This window comes from Lithobates pipiens, unplaced genomic scaffold (genome assembly GCF_037356315.1).
Source record: "Lithobates pipiens isolate NorthernLeopardFrog02 unplaced genomic scaffold, aLitPip1_a1.2 Scaffold_16, whole genome shotgun sequence".
NCBI classification, from domain to species: Eukaryota; Metazoa; Chordata; class Amphibia; order Anura; family Ranidae; genus Lithobates; species Lithobates pipiens.
In genome coordinates, this window is record NW_027507748.1 from 128,132,298 (window position 1) to 128,149,968 (window position 17,671).

Consider the following 17,671-nt stretch of genomic DNA (forward strand, 5'->3'; position numbering starts at 1 on the left):
TAGTGTTTTATTATTATAGTAGCTTGCTCTTGTTATTTTAAAGTAACACACTTTCCATGAGCGCTGAGGGAGAGATACCGACCGAGTGTTGAATTATTTATTTTTCTACCAGATCTATGCTGCTGAATTTTATAAGCAGAGCATTTAAAGGCATAGCTCACCTTTACCAAACACGATCCACGCAGATAATAAACGTCCGTAGATAAAAAGAAGCTGTGCGGCTTTCACCAAAGTTGAATATTGCCCTTGCTATAGGTGGAGGCCATTTACATACATCACAAAGATTGACTAGAAACTCCTAGGACGCTGCTAAGAGGGGCCTAGCTCTTACTGTTCAACCAACCGTGGCAGGAGTGAGCTCCTTCTCTTGTTCAAACCCCCCATATGTGCTTTCTCTCGCCTGATACAGGAGCTCTGAGCTCAGTGTTTGGGAGCTCTCTTCTGTGATGGAGAACAATAACAGCTAGACATCTCTTAGCAACATCCTGGACCTTTTCTGGTCAGCCTTCATGAGGAGTGTAAGTGGCCTACACTTATAACAGGGACATTAATCAACTTTGGTCAGAGTTGCACAATTTGTTTTTATCTTCAGGTGTCTCTTATCTGCATTGGCAGTTTTTGTAAAGATGACCTGTGTCTTTATAGGTATTTTTATAGGGGAAAGGGAAAGCAAAAAAATCCTGTCTGCTGATATACAGGATTATATACTGGAGCCGTCTTCTAAATATACCCCACACATCAAATACATAACTGCAGCAAATTACATTCTGAAGGATGTAAGAGAACACTCCCCCTCCGCACACCCTGATCACTCTCCCTCCACACACCCTGATCACGCCCCCTCCACACACCCTGATCACGCCCCCTCCACACACCCTGATCACGCCCCTCCACACACCCTGATCACTCCCCTCCACACACCCTGATCACTCCCCCTCCACACACCCTGATCACTCCCCCTCCACACACCCTGATCACTCCCCCTCCACACACCCTGATCACGCCCCCTCCACACACCCTGATCACGCCCCCTCCACACACCCTGATCACGCCCCCTCCACACACCCTGATCACGCCCCCTCCACACACCCTGATCACGCCCCCTCCACACACCCTGATCACTCCCCCTCCACACACCCTGATCACTCCCCCTCCACACACCCTGATCACGCCCCCTCCACACACCCTGATCACTCCCCCTCCACACACCCTGATCACTCCCCCTCCACACACCCTGATCACTCCCCCTCCACACACCCTGATCACGCCCCCACCGCACACTCTGATCACGCCCCCACCACACACCCTGATCATGCCCCCTCCCCCACACACCCCCTCCGCGCACCCTGATCGCTCCCCCTCCGGCCACCCTGATCGCGCCCGCTCCGCACACCCTGATCACGCCCCCCTCCACACACCCTAATCGCACCCCCTCTGTACACCCTGAACACGCTCCCCCACACACCCTGATTGCGCCCCCTGATCACACCCCCTCCGGCTCAGCACACCCTGATCATGCCCCCTCTGCACACCCTGATCACACCCCCTCCCTCCACACACTCTGATCACACCCCCTCCCTCCACACACTCTGATCACACCCCCTCCCTCCACACACTCTGATCACACCCCCTCCAGCTCCGCACACCCTGATCAAGCCCCCTCCGGCTCTGCACACCCTGATCACGCCCCTTCTGCAAACCCTGAACACACCCCCTCTGCGCACCCTGATCACACCCCCTCTGTGCACCCTGATCGCGCCCTCCTCCGCGCACCCCCTCATCGCGCTCCCTCCACGCACCCTGATCGCGCCCCCTCCACACACCCTGATCGCGCCCCCTCCACACACCCTGATCGCACCCCCCTCCACACACCCTGATCGCACCCCCTCCATACACACTGAATGAATGAATGAATGACTTGTATACTGAACACGCCCCCCACACACCTTGATTGCGCTCCCTCCCCGCACCCTGATCGCACCACCTCTGCACAGTCTGATCACACCCCCTCCGGCTCGGCACACCCTGATCAAGCCCCTTCTGCACACCCTGATCACACCCCCTCCACGCACCCTGATCGCGCCCCCCTCCGCGCACCCTGATCACACCCCCTTCACGCACCCTGATCGCGCCCCCCTCCGCGCACCCTGATCGCGCCCCCCCTCCGCGCACCCTGATTGCGCCCCCCTCCGCACACCCTGATCGCGCCCCCCTCCGCACACCCTGATCGCGCCCCCCTCAGCACACCCTGATCGCGCCCCCCTCTGCACACCCTCATCGCGCCCCCCTCAGCACACCCTGATCGCATCCCCTCCGTACACCCTGATCACACCCCCTCCGTACACCCTGAACATGCACCCCCTCCCCCCACACACACCCTGATTGAGCCTCCTCCCTCCACACACTATGATCACACCCCCTCTAGCTCCCCACACCCTGGTCAAGCGCCCTCCGCCCTCCCACTGCACACTCTGATCAGGCCCCCCCCCAGCACACCCTGAACACGCCCCCTCTGCACACCCTGATCACAGCCCTAACACGCCCCCCCTCCCCGTCGTGGGTCATAAATCTCTTCCGCCCGAACTAACCAAACCTATTGAAGACACTTCCGCCAACACAACAACAAACTTCCGTTTCCGGTGCTTTTGTTTCTCTTCCAGTTGAAGAAGCATCCGCTGGAGACTCCTTACTAAGTTGTGCGGTGTTATCAAGCTTGCAGAGCTGCTATGGCTGCCGTGCCGATGGAGAGCGGTAAGTGTGTGCTGAGCACCCCCGGCGATATATACGAGGGTTGTCCTTTGTTCTCATATCACGGGGGACCTTCCTATTATTTATGTGTATATCCCCGTCCTCACCGAGCCATCCATTACACAGGTACTGCCTTGCTCTGTGTGGACAGTTCATAGAGAGCTGGAGCCCAGGCTGATCACCCCCTCCCCCTGAAGGATCTCCTCTTCCATAGAGAGTCTGGAGCCCAGGCCGATCCTCTCCCCACCTGGAGGATCTCCTCTTCCGCAGAGAGGCTGGAGCCCAGGCCGATCCTCTCCCCACCTGGAGGATCTCCTCTTTCATAGAGAGCTGGAGCCCAGGCCGATCCTCTCCCCACCTGGAGGATCTCCTCTTTCATAGAGAGCTGGAGCCCAGGCCGATCCTCTCCCCACCTGGAGGATCTCCTCTTTCATAGAGAGCTGGAGCCCAGACTGATTCTCTCCCTCTCTCTCCTCTTTCATAGAGAGGCTGGAGCCCAGGATAATCACCCTGGTCAGGCTTCCAGTTAGAAGTGTAGGATGGGCACAGCCAGGAGGGTTTTCTCTTTCATGGAGTCTACACTCCACTTTCTGTATTAAATGCCCCACATCATTACATTTATATTTGTTACATTTTTCTATGAAAGTCTTCAGAGCATTACAAGTGCAATCAGTGTGCAGGCCCTGCTTTGTGTACATTAGGGGTGTCAAACTCAATTTGAGGGCAGCATCAGCATTATGGTTGCCCTCAAAGGGTTGTATCTGTAATACTAGATAGCAAAAGCACCTCTCCCTCCCCTCCTTACATCAGATGTCAAGAGCCCACCCACCGTCAGAAATCCAGAGTCCTGACCCTCCCTTACAACACAGTGCTGAAAAGCTGGGGGCAGAGCTAGGAAGCAGAAAGTGCAATGTCTGGAGGAGGACCAGAAGAGGGCTTGGGTCAGCTGCTTGAGTCTACTGAATGCTGAGACCAGGGGTGGCAGAAACTAGGGGGTGCTGCAGCTGCACAGAGAGGTGCAAGATCTGTAGGAGTGCTGTCCTCAAGACAGGAGGGCAGCCTGTACCACGGTATGAACATGGGATGCAATCGACACCCGCCCTGCATTGTACGTGGTCAGTAAGGATGAGCTCAGGCGTGTTCGCAAACAGCACATGCCGAGCCCCCCAGGAAATCGCACATATCGCAGGCAGTGAGACGTTTCCCGATCTCTGCAGCCGCGCATCAGGACAATGTCCCACTGCTTGTGAGTAGCACTGTGCACGTGCTGTTTGCGAACACACCTGAGCTCATCCTTGGTGGTGAGGAGCACCTTAGAGGGGAAGCTTTGTGGGACCGCTCACCCTGCTGGAGGGAGCTAGAGGTGAGTATTGCTCGGCGGCACTGCAACCTTATTTTTATGGTGCTGTATATGTCCATTAGGGAGATTGACCCTAATGGGACACAGGACACAAAAAATGAAGGGTGCTGGATGTCGCTGTATGTCGCCACACAGTCGTACAGAAAAAAATACAATTAAAATAAAATAAAAAAGCTTAAAGGAAAAAAATAATGCAGCCACCACATCTAAAGATTGTTCAGCTGCAATATATTAGATTTTGGCTTTGGGTTTAATGCTGCTTTAAATTAGTATCGCACATATGTAAGTAATGATGACATTTCCTTTATATCTTCTTTCAGATGAACAAGCCCGATATCGGTTCCAGTTGGAACTGGAGTTTGTTCAGTGCCTGGCAAATCCTAATTACCTTAACTGTAAGTATATTATGGAAATCATTTCCTAGGTGTGTCTATTTTGTTCATTTACAAGCCATAAAGTGGTGGAGATTTTCATTTAAAGGATACGTTCACCTTTACAAAAAAATAAAATAAATGCACATTATTTTTGCAGGTAAAAAAACATGCATTTATTATTATTTTTTTGTAATGGACCTGTAAAGCATTGCAACCAGAATCAGCAGTGGGTGTAATGCCATGGTCCTGCAGACTGTCTATATCTGTCTGACCTCACCTCCAATACAGCCAGTCAGTTACACTGTGACATGAAGACCTAATGAACTATCACAGTGCTCAACAGCGTCATGGTAGCTCATTGAGATCCTTGTCATTTTCCCAGTCGGGTGTGCAGAGCCCCAAACAACCGTGTTTTTCGCAGATTGTGACAGCTAGCAGGGCCAATGCATATTTAACATGTTACACCCTCAATAAGGGGGTAACATGTTACAAAAGGTGAATTTATGCTTTAAGCCTCGTTGCATGGAAAATATGACCCCCCCCAACCCATCCTGCCTGGTTTTATTTTTACCTGGTGAAGTTGGTCCCTTCACTGATGTTATTTCTGGGTGTGGGGGACCACTAAGGATCCCCACGAGGAGACCACCACTGGACAGCCAATAGGAAGTGTCCATGTCATACAAGCAGTGACGTGGACATCGCAAGAAAGAAACAAGACAACTGGCCATAGGTAACTAAGAAGGGCGTTTAGTTAAGGGTTTTTTTGTTTTGTTTTTTTATCTAGAGATCAGTTGCAGGTGGGTGGGTTATCTTGATCACAGAGATGGTATGGAAAAAACAGTAAAGCTGAAGCTAGGTTGTTGTGTATTAGTGCACTTTTATTTTTCTTTGTCTTTTTTTTTTTCTTCACTTTTTGTGTGCAAAATGCCATTGCTGTCTTTTGTTAGAGCTAGTTGCCCGATGGTTAAATGGCTTCAGTACTTCGAGTCCGTGAACATTTAGGTGTAGTTATAGCCAAACCTATATTTTTATTTATTTTTTTCCACTTTGGACAGTGTGGAAGGGTTAGACTGTCTGTTTTCTGGTTAGGGAGCGTTTACTTATATTCTTCTTCTTTTTTTTTTTTTATTTGTTTTTGTATTGTCACTAGAACACAGGGGAAAGATACCTTTTCAGGAGGGTAATCTACGAGTGGGGACCCCTATTCAGGGGTCTTTCTACTTTGGACTGGTTTCAAGCCGTAACAGTGCGCTGCAATGCAACCTTTTTACATATACAGTGCATTAATATGCGTTGTGGTAACATGCATGTTTTACACTGCGCTATCAAAATGTGCTGGTGTGAATGGGCCCTTATTTTTCTGGGTCAGTGACTTAAACTACTGAAGTCAGATGGGGTTAGCATGACAGACAGGCAAAAAAAAATCTTACTCTTAGAAATATTACCAATATATTGAAGGTATGAAAACCTATAGACAGCAAGAAAAACATGACGGAAGTTCTAACCCATCCTAAATTTAAGCTAAGGCTTTACAATAACTGTTTTGGCTGCACTTGCACCTTATTATATTTTTGATCTGAACTGTTATTGCTCGTATATCTTTTGTAGCGTGCTGATTTTGACATTGTCTTTATGAAGTGCTATCTTCTATGGTGTATGATCATGTCATTTATTGTTGCCTTCTCTTTAGTCCTAGCACAGCGGGGATTTTTCAAGGACAAGTCATTTGTTAATTATCTGAAATACCTTCTTTACTGGAAGGATCCAGATTATGCAAAATATTTAAAGTAAGTGTCAAATCCCTGTTTAGTACTTCTATCATTTGTATGTGTAGTTCCTGTACTTTGCCTTTATTTGAGTAGGTGGAATTGTCAGTACCAAAATGAGATAGAATGGATAAAAAGATGGCTTGTATCTGTCACAACCAAGGCTACAATATTGCCTGATTTCTGAAAGGTGTGTGTGCGTGTTCCAGGATGGAGCACATTGTGTAGTGTCAGCCGCAGGGATGTTCCTGCCCCAGATCCACAGGGTTGTGCAGTGTCAGTTCATTGGAAGCGCACAAACTAATCTCATGTTTGCATACACTAACCCTTGTTTGTTGGTACCTTTTTTAAAAGAGGAAACAAGATAGAAGGAAAAAGTAAAGTGGGACCTGGATTTAATGAAATCAGCAAATCAAAAGTTTTAATGGAAAATCATTTTTTGCTATCATACTTCATTATTTTTTTTTTCTTTTTTTTAAATCTGTTTTTTTTGTATTGCTTATATCTGATGTGATATATTTTTATTTCTTACCAGCAACTGCGGGTAAAAGTGTAAATTCACCTTTACCAAAAAGCACACTATGCTGTCTCATATGGGTATGGCAGCAGAAACTACTAAGCCTACCTTCCAGCCGGGGCTCACTTTCTGTTTTAACAAATGTAGTATCCTGTTAAAGCGGAGCTTGTCTTCCACAGCGAACTGAGACAAACGTCCACACCCCCCCCCCCCCTTGCAGTCTTCAGGGACTCTTCACAGGTCCCAGAAGACTGCGGCCCATTCACAAAGCGATTGAATAATTGGCTCAGGTGAGGATACTGTTAGATGCCTGGACAGGTTAGTGTCCTGATATTAAAAGTCAGTTAATTTTTCTGAGGATGGAGCACCTCTTTGACTAGTTGTTGACCGCCCTATAGCAGTTTTTCTGCTACAGGGTGGTAGCTCTGCGCCGGATGTGTATATAGATGGATAGATATGTGATCCACGCTCCCTGCATGTTTCTGAGCTGGGGGCACACGGGCCGGTGCTGTGATTCGCTCCAGTACTGAGCACTTAATAGGTCCATGTTTTTTGGCCTGGACCTGCCGATCGGTTCCGGTGAATCTGTGATCAGCATGTGCCTGTGCTTACAAAACACAGGCACAGGAATTGATGAGATTTTCTCTCCTGGAGCCCTTTTCGGTTCTAGTGTGAAAAGATCAGGCTCATTGCCTGCGACAGGACAGAATAAAGAGAGAGTGCTAAAGAACAGGGTGGTGCTCAATCTTGTGGCACTAGGGGGTGCTGGTCCTGGTGGCTGTTCCATCCTGACAATAACAGGACAGCCATCGCAGGTTGAAGATACAGTGCCTTGCGAAAGTATTCGGCCCCCTTGAACTTTTCAACCTTTTGTCACATTTCAGGCTTCAAACATAAAGATATAAAATTTTTAATTTTTGGTGAAGAATCACCAATAAGTGGGACACAATTGTGAAGTGGAACGAAATCTATTGGATAATTTAAACTTTTTTAGCAAATAAAAAAACTGAAATGTGGTGCGTGCAAAATTATTCGGCCCCTTTACTTTCAGTGCAGCAAACTCACTCCAGAAGTTCAGCGAGGATTACTGAATGATCCAATGTTGTCCTAAATGACTGATGGTGATAAATAGAATCCACCTGTGTGTAACCAAGTCTCTGTATAAATGCACCTCCTATGTGATAGTCTCAGGGTTCTGTTGAAAGCGCAGAGAGCATCATGAAGACCAAGGAAGCATCATGAAGACCACCAGGCAGGTCCGTAATACTGTTGTGGAGAAGTTTAAAGCCGGATTTGGATACAAAAAGATTTCCCAAGCTTTAAACATCCCAAGGAGCACTGTGCAAGCGATCATTTTGAAATGGAAGGAGTATCAGACCACTGCAAATCTACCAAGACCTGGCCGTCCCTCTAAACTTTCAGCTCTGACAAGGAGAAGACTGATCAGAGATGCAGCCAAGAGGCCCATGATCACTCTGGATGAACTGCAGAGAACTACAGCTGAGGTGGGAGAGTCTGTCCATAGGACAACAATCAGTCGTACACTGCACAAATCTGGCCTTTATGAAAGAGTGGCAAGAAGAAAGACATTTCTCAAAGATATCCATAAAAAGTCTCGTCTAAAGTTTGCCACAAGCCACCTGGGAGACACACCAAACATGTGGAAGAAGGTGCTCTGGTCAGATGAAACCAAAATCGAACTTTTTGCCCACAATGCAAAACGATATGTTTGGCGTAAAAGCAACACAGCTCATCACCCTCAACACACCATCCCCACTGTCAAACATGGTGGGGGCAGCATCATGGTTTGGGCCTGCTTTTCTTCAGCAGGGACAGGGAAGATGGTTCAAATTGAGGGGAAGATGGATGCAGCCAAATACAGGACCATTCTGGATGAAAACCTGTTGGAGTCTGCAAAAGACCTGAAACTGGGACGGAGATTTATCTTCCAACAAGACAATGATCCCAAACATACAGCAAAATCTACAAAGGAATGGTTCACAAATAAACGTATCCAGGTGTTAGAATGGCCAAGTCAAAGTCCAGACCTGAATCCAATCGAGAATCTGTGGAAAGAGCTGAAAACTGCTGTTCACAAACACTCTCCATCCAACGTCACTGAGCTCGAGCTGTTTTGCAAGGAAGAATGGGCAAGAATTTCAGTCTCTCGATGTGCAAAACTGATAGAGACATACCCCAAGCGACTTGCAGCTGTAATTGCGGTAAAAGGTGGCTCTACAAAGTATTAACGCAAGGGGGCCGAATAATTTTGCACGCCCCACTTTTCATTTTTTTATTAGTTAAAAAAGTTTCAAAAATCCAATAGATTTCGTTCCACTTCACAATTGTGTCCCACTTGTTGGTGATTCTTCACAACAAATAAAAAATGTTATATCCTTATGCTTGAAGCCTGAAATGTGGCAAAAGGTTGAAAAGTTTAAGGGGGCCGAATACTTTCGCAAGGCACTGTGTGTATATGTGTGTGTGTGTGTGTGTGTGTGTATATATACCCCCCCGCTGAGTACCTTTTTTTTATTTATTTATTTTTTTGCCTTGACTTGCAATGTATTTGTGATTTCTGGTACATAACTAGAAATTCTTCAGTGGATATTTCATCATAGCTAGCGAAACTATGTGATACCGTCCTCATAGAACATTCTGATCAGTTCAGTTCCCAGAAATTAAGAAAAGCTAGCAAACTCGGTAAGACTTCATGTCCATGTTCCTGGCTTAATACTAGTGTGAGCCTCTGCTGTCATAATGTGGGTGGACTGCACCAGGAAATTTCCCAGCTTAAATGTTTCAGAGTAGCCCTCCGTTGGAACAAATCTTATTCTTCTCAGTAATGCTAACACCCAATAGTAGAATCCTAGGACTGGTTTTGACATATTTTCTTTAATATGGTCTGGATAAAAGAGAACTTATATTTTTTTTTTTTTTTTTTTTTTTTTTTTTTATTCAAGAATGTAATATTATGTATCTTCTGTCAAGCCAATTTCACCTTTATGGAAAGAAGCCAATCTCGTTGCACTAGTGGCTCCTCCCTGATCAGAGGTTTACTTTGGAGAAGGAGAGCTGCATAGCAAGTTTCTGCTGCTGTGCTTTAGTTTACATTGGCCACAGAGTTTAAAAACACTCCTAGCTGCTATAGCCATGAGTGGTTCCCCTTGTTAAGCCAACTGTCACTGCCTGATCACTTCCACACATTCTGGAAGGTACAAGAACCTGTGCTTGACTAGCTTCAGTTGAGTGCAGGGTAGAAATTTGAGGTCTAATTAAGGAGAACTTGTCATTCTATATATGCTCTCAGCCTTCTATGTGATAGCAACAGAGCTTACTAACCCCAAAAAATTATTGTAAAAATGAAAGTAACACAATCAACAAAAGAAAAGAGCAGGGTGCACCAGACTAGGTGCAACAGTTGATACAGCAGAAATGTGTGTGTGTGTGTGTGTGTGTGTATACAGCCAAGTGGCTACTCACATGAGTAAGGTACAAACAGGCATGCAATAATAAGCGATGTCTGGAGTCGTTGTAAAAATCCCAGAAAGAACCAGGCATCACATTTTGCATTCCTGTTTGTACCCCCTACCCATGTGAGTAGGGCTGCAACTAACGATTATTTTCATAATCGATTAGTTGGCCGATTTATTGTATCGATTATTCAGTTAATAACCTTAAAAAAAACAAAGTGGGTCAAATTGATCATTTTCAACCACAGTGATGGGAAAATTTGGAAATAACAGAAAACTTCTTGGTGAAAGGAATTTTCAGACAGTGTATGTGGTTTTCATTCATTTTAAAAACAGAATGTTAAAAACAAGTGAAAATTTCAAACAAAATTCTTTCATTCAGCGAATGTACAATGACTTTTTGTCTGAATATTCTCATCTGAAAGTTGATCCGTGTGGCCAGCATAAGGCTCGGTACACACCTATGCAGTTTGCTTTTTATCCATTTTTTGCAGAGCTTTTTGGTGTGCATTTTATATTTTGATTTCTGCGCACGTGATTTTACTGCAATTTGCATTTTTTTTGGGGCAGATTAAAAAACACAAATTGCTTCAAAAATGCTTTGCATGCTTTTCTGCAGGTTATCCATTGAAGTATATTGAACCAAAGAAGCATCGTTGTGTATTTGGAAAGGGTCTTTTAAACGCAAAACGGCTGAAAGCACAGATATGAACGTGTCCCATAGGAAACCATGTAAATGAACTGTAGTGCGTTTCTGCAAAAAGCACCAATAAACACATAGATGTGAACCAGGTCTAAGACGTTTAGTAACAAAATGGGTTTAAAAAGACTAAAATGAGCCCTTTTATAGTAAAAAAAATATTTCATAATCGATTAGTTGTTTCAGCCCTACGTGTGAGTATCCATTTTGGCTGTACATACAGCACATTTCTGCTGAACTTCGTATTGGCGCATACCCTGCTTTTTTCGCTGCTTCACTCTATGGGGAGCTGGCAATAGTGTTTTCTCTCACACCATGAACTTTATGGACTTTTCCTATATGGATTTTAATGGTGTTATGTTTTTGTGGAAAAATTGGTCTTTGAGTGTCAATTTTTCCCATGACAGCTTTACCAAAAAAATTCTTCTAGATAAAGTCAACACCCACAAAGCTAAGAATTGTAGACAGTCTTGCAGAGATTCCAGAAAACACTTAATCTGGGACATTGGTATCAGGAGCTTGATAGCTGCTGCTAATCCAGGACTGATTCATTTTAATGTCAGCCACTCCACAGAGTCTTTGGACAGGCGTGCTCTTTTATCTGTCACAAAACCTCTGGCAGCACTGAATGCCTGTTCAGAAAGCATGCTGGATGCAGGGCAGCCCAGCAGCTCAATTGCATACTGGGCAAGTTCTGGCCAGTGGTCTATTCTCATGACCCAGTAACCCAGTGGATCATCAACTGGAAAGCTCTCTGTGTCGGTTTTTGCACATAAGCCTCAAAACTAGTCTTTCCATGAGACTGTAACCTAGCAGAGTCTGGAAAGTCATTGCATAAACTCCCCTTTTAAGGTGTCCTCGAGATATTTAATCCTCTGCTCCCTCCTGTGAGGATGGGATGAATTCTGAGACTTTCCCTTTGTAACGATGGTCAAGGATGGTTGCCAACCAGTAGTGATCCTTCTCCTTGATGCCACGAATTCTGGGGTAGTTTCGCAGGCTTTGAAGAATGAGGAAGCCCATGCACCGCAAGTTTGCAGAGGCATGAGAAGCAGAGTCCTTGGGATGACTGAGGACTACAGTATCTGGAACTGCCTCCTCCCAGCCACTTACTAATCCCAAGGGTTCTGGGGATGGAAAATCATCTGTTAAGGGTTGATGTATGTCTTCCTCTGCTTCAATTCCTACAAAGCTACCAGAATTCTCCTCCTATTTTTGTGTGTTGTCTGCATAAAGTGGGCCTTGAGCGAAGAGGTCCTCATCTTCCTCCCGCTGCTCTGCCATGACCTGTCCATAATACCATGCAGAGTCTACTCCAGCAGGAACAAAACAGGGATCCTGTCACTAATGCATGCATTGGCTTACCATCCTTATTGTCTCATGCAAAAGGTGACCGTGCATGCATCCTTTATCAGCAGCCATTGGCGTGGGGTAAAAAGCCAGGCTGAGCCTGTCGTGTCATACTCGCACAGGTACTCGTTGACGGTTCTCTGCTGCATGTGCTGCCACTGTAGCATTGCCAAAGTTGAGTTCCACCTGGTGAGCATGTCACAAATAAGGCGGTTTATGGGCAGTTGGAATTCCTACTGAATTTAAGCCAACAGAGCACTGCTTGTGTGTAACTGCCTGAAATGGCTACAGACTAATCTAGCAGCCAGTGATGTGCTGCAAGGACCTGTAACACCTTTCTTTATACCATCAGCCCTGTCAGTGGAGGCTGCTGAGAGGTCATGAGATATAGCAGGGGTAGACCTGAATCTGAGGATGAGCAAAATGATGTCCCTTGTGTGGCTTTCAGGTGCTATTGCCAACGGGCTGAGTGGTGGGAGGTTAAATGCCTTGTCAAGCATTTGGTACCCAAATGGATGATGTATTTGCCACGCTTGAGGTAAAGTATGCAAATTGCAACAGTGCAATTGGCTGCACATGTGCTAAATAAGGCTGAGACAGCTCAGCCGTGGGGAGTGGCCCGGGCGATGACAGCTCCGCAATGTGATGGAATGGGGTGGCTGCTCTCTACTCTTCCATGATGGCTGCCTCATTGGGTGCCAGATAGAGCAGAGGAGGAAAGTGAGGATGAGGCACAACCCCAAGTCACATCCCCCTCCTATCCTCATCACTTGAGCCAACTTGGCAATACGCTGTGGTTGGGGGAACATGACTGGCAATTTGTGGTTGACCAGTGTTCTCCTCTCTGTTGGCTCATGTTCATACCTTCTTCAACCTCAGATCCAACATCCGGATCAAGTAATACCTGTGCATTGTCGAAGGGGCAAGAAGCTGATGCTGTGTTCAAATAACTCAGCTGACTCTTCCATATATGATGCTGGGGCTATGGCAGGAGTAGCTGTGGACAAGGACGGTGCTTTCCGGGGCTCTCTTTTGTGTTTGGGAGCCCAAGACTGAAGCCAGTGCTATGCTGGCTTACCATAGAGCTGATCGGTACTGGCACATCCCCGATCATTTCTATGTTATTAAAAAAACAAACGACAAGTATTTTTTCATCACTTTTCGCAGGATGTAAACAGCCATTTTTGGCCTGTGAAAGGATCTTATCAAACCGATCTTGGTGTGATCAGATACTTTTAAGGTCTAATATACCCCAGATCTCTCAGTAAAGAGTACCGTTATTGCTTATTGTTATCACAAGGGATGTTTTACATTCCTTGTGATAGCAATAAAAGTGATCAAATTTTTTATTTTAATTTTTTAAAGAGACTGTGTCAAATAAATGTGAAGTGCCAATTACCATCGTGCTTACAGGCAAATGCATACGCAAGTCGAGCATGCTTATGTAAATGGTGTTCGCACCACACATGTAAGGTACGGCCTTATGTTATAGCAAAAACAATAATTCTAGTACAAGACCTCCTGTGTAACTCTAAACTGGTAACTTGTAAAAGCTTTTTAAAGCATTGCCTGTGGAGATTTTTAGGTACCAATGTTTGGCGGTGTTCTACAGGCGTATGCAATTTTAAAGCGTTACATGTTAGGTATCTGTTTACTCGGCACAACATCATCTTTTCTATTTTACCAAGCAGTTGGATATTGTATTGTGTTTGTGTGCATTAAATTGTATTTCTTCCAATTTGCCATTGTGCAACTACCATGTGACATATAAAAGAAAAAAACAAATTGCAAAAACTCATTTATTCTGTAGGGGTTCTGTTAAAAAAAAAAATATAATGTTTGGGGGTTCTTAGTAACTTTCTAGCAGAAATTTTATTTTTATTTTTTTACATTTCTCTAAAGCTATAGGAGAGACATGTCAGACTTTATCTGGTAGGGAAGTAGTTAAAGTATCAAAGCCGCTGGATAAGCTTGATTGTGCGTGAAAGTGCTGTCTGAACATTTGTACAGGAGAGGGGAGTACAGAGGTATGACTCCTGTGCTGCTGCTTCATTGTTCAATCATAGGCCAGATCAGGGCTCAAAATTTCAAGTCCTGAGCTACTAGCCAGTCCTCAAGGGTTACTTGCCACCCGTTGCCCCACCTATAATCACGCCCTCATAAATATTCTCATGAAATGACACTTAAATGTATCATACAGAATTAAGTTATATTAATAAATATTAACAACTGTATATGTGCACACCAATGCAGCCTTGTGCCCACCATTCAGCCTACCTGTGTAGGGGAGCAGAGGAACGGGAGAGCCGCCCAGCTCTTCAGAGCGCAGGGAACATATCGATAACGGCATATACAGCCCCTGCTCCCTGGCTGGGGAATTTTGATTGACCGATCACCCGTCACTGGGATTGGACGGGTGATCTGTCTATCAAAGTCCCGGGCCCAGGAGGAGGGGCTGTATCTGACAGCGAGCGGTGGGGAACACGGCTATTGAAATGAAAGCTGTTATCGCTGTGTTCCCTGCGCTGTGCTCTGAACACCTGGGGGGCTCTCTCTTCCCCTCCGTTATCGCTGGGAGAGACTCCCATTCCACCCAGGCAGCCCTTCCTTGCCAGCCCTCAAAATCGCGAGCAGGCAAGTGGATTTTTTTTTCGAGGGCTGGGCAAGATGCAATTCTAGACAAGGCTGATCCAGTGGCAGAAATGTGTGAATTACAAATTCTCAGCTTACATGCAGTATAAGTATTACAGCAATGCATTTAGCCTTAAATTCAGTAAACAAAAATTCTGCTTCTAATGCTACTCTGCTTTCATTTTTTTTCCCCTCCAGGTATCCCCAATGCTTGTATATGCTGGAGTTGCTACAGTATGAACATTTCCGTAAAGAGCTAGTGAATGCCCAGTGTGCCAAGTTTATTGATGAACAGCAAATATTACACTGGCAACACTATTCCCGCAAGCGTATGAGACTCCAGCAAGCTCTGGTAGAGCAGCAACCACAGAACAACACCATTGGAAAATGATACACCTTCATTAGCTGTATTTTACAGCCCATGCCTAAAAAAATATTACGTACTGTTACAGAATGTAAATAGTGGCTCCCATTGGCTATAAATGGACTTGAACTTTGCATCACTTTGTTACCTACGATAATGTCAATCTCTCTGTAACATTCTGCATAGCTTGTGATGTCATTAGTGAAGACTGAGCAGATACTGGTTTGTGTATTATACTAATTCTTTCCAGCACATGAATCTGTTACTGGCACACCATGCATGATCTGAACTATCCGCCCTGAAAGGTTTTGGTAGAATATTAGCCGATCGTGTTCTGCCCCTTTTTCATAGTGAGGGTTGATGCTCCCAAATCAAAAAAATAAATAATAATAATTCAGGTTTGGGTGGATGCTGTCAGGGCAATTTCCTCATTTTCTTATCTCTTAGGAGTTCAACTTTTAACATCGCTAAGCAATTCAGTACTTTACAACATTCTGTGTGAGGTAGGATAAGTGGCAGGTCCATTGAGGTGGAAGATGGACTTGCAATGAACAGCGGTCTGTCTGTTCTACTGAACAGATAGCCATATGAACACAGTGGGGCTGATTTGCTGAAGCAAATAGACTGTGAACTTTTCAAGTGCAGTTGCTCCAGAGCTTCGACAATGAGGTGAAGCGTCATTTTGCAAAGAATACCCAATCAAAATGCATTATTGCGCAAACCTGATTTGATGATGAAAATCAGTTCCTTCTCATTTAATAAGCGCTGGAGCAACTACACTTGCAAACTGCACGGTCTATTTGCCTTTAACCACTTCCGCGCGAGGCCATTTTTGCAATGTGGCACTGCGTCGTTTTCACTGACAATTACACGGTTGTGCAACGCTGTACCCAAACAAAATTAATGTCCTTTTTTTCCCCCAACAAATAGCACTGATTTTGGTGGTATTTGATCACCTCTGTGGTTTTTATTTTTTGTGCTATAAACAAAAAAGGCGACAATTTTGGAAAATAAAAAAGCTTTTTTTTTTTTGCTATAATATATATCTAAAAAACATTTCTTCCTCAGTTTAGGCCGATATGTATTCTTCTACATATTGTAAATATTTTTTTTTTTTTTTACCAAAAATAAGTGCATATTGTTTAGTTTGTGCAAAAGTTATACTGTCTACAAAATAGGGGATATATTTATGCCATTTTTATTTAAAAAAATTTTAATTTTTACTAGTAACGGACAGATTGAACATTTTTGGTACCAGTGACATTTTATACAGCTGTCAGAGCCACTGATTACTGTATGAATGTCAGTGGCAGGGAGGGGGTTAACACTAGGGGGCAATCAAGGGGTTAAATGTGTTCCCTCGTGTATCTCTAACTGGGGGAGGAGACCGATTGCTGTTCCTAAGTACTAGGAACAGATGATCTGTCTCTACTCCCCTGACAGTAGATCTGTCTGTTTACATTGACAGAGTTCTGTGCTCGAGCAATTGCAGGTAGCCGGCGTCCATGCGAATTGGCTCCTACGTCACGCACGCACCCCCCTTATACTCCTTAAAACGCCTGCTGTACAGCCACAGCAAATCACGCAGGAGTGCCATACTGCCGCCGTCAAGTGGCAGGCGGTTGGCAAGTGGTTATTAAATCAACTCAAGTGAGTCTGTACACTGAAAAACATGTTTTGTGCAGACAGACGCCATCTCCCACATTTTAGGTGTGTTCCTTTGTAGACTATGTGGAAAGAGCATATCCTTAGCGTTGTGGGAGGAAGAGGTTGGCGCATATGACTCCAAAGTGTTCTCTGTAAATGGCAGAATATGTAGGGCCTGGTGCATAGGTATGTGGAGGCACCTTGTTAAGTTTGCTGTTCTCCACATGTGGCACAATGAAAAATTTTGTTAAGAGACTTGGTATGAAATTGAAAACAATTCTCAATGCTTTGTGAAAGTTAATAAAATGTTTTGCAGTGACTAAGATGGTTTAAAATCTCCTCACAGATACCCAGCAACAAAAAAACCCCATAAACAGTACAATAGTAGGGAATGGTTAGAACCCCTGATGAAAAGATATCTTTTGCAAGAGATATTTTAAAGGCTAAATTCTTTAGTAACATTAAACACATTTAATGTGTAGCATGGTGCAAAGCTCTCCCTCCCCCATCCCTTGACAGGGTTCTTCTCCCCTGCAGTCGGTGTCACTTTTACATTTTGTGTGGTGCAGCATCATATTTACTGTGAATGAACTAAAAGTCCCATCCGCCACTGTGGACTTGTAGTCTTCAATGGACTATATATGCGATCAGCACACTCCTTTGATGCTTCCTCCAGCTCTCTTAACTGAAGGCCTGTACAGGGGTATGGGCTGGAAGAAGTTTGCAGGAGTCTGATGTTGT

At 45.0% G+C, this 17,671-nt stretch overlaps 1 protein-coding gene across 1 annotated transcript; it reads left to right on the forward strand.

Moving 5' to 3' along the window:
- Window positions 1-2,582: 2,582 nt before the first annotated feature.
- On the forward strand, window positions 2,583-17,253 carry MED31 (mediator complex subunit 31). The gene is made up of 4 exons (XM_077480453.1): window positions 2,583-2,751; window positions 4,429-4,503; window positions 6,173-6,269; window positions 15,118-17,253. The coding sequence occupies exons 1-4, from the start codon at window positions 2,727-2,729 to the stop codon at window positions 15,308-15,310; spliced, it is 390 nt and encodes a 129-aa protein (XP_077336579.1). The 5' UTR covers window positions 2,583-2,726; the 3' UTR covers window positions 15,311-17,253.
- Window positions 17,254-17,671: the final 418 nt, after the last annotated feature.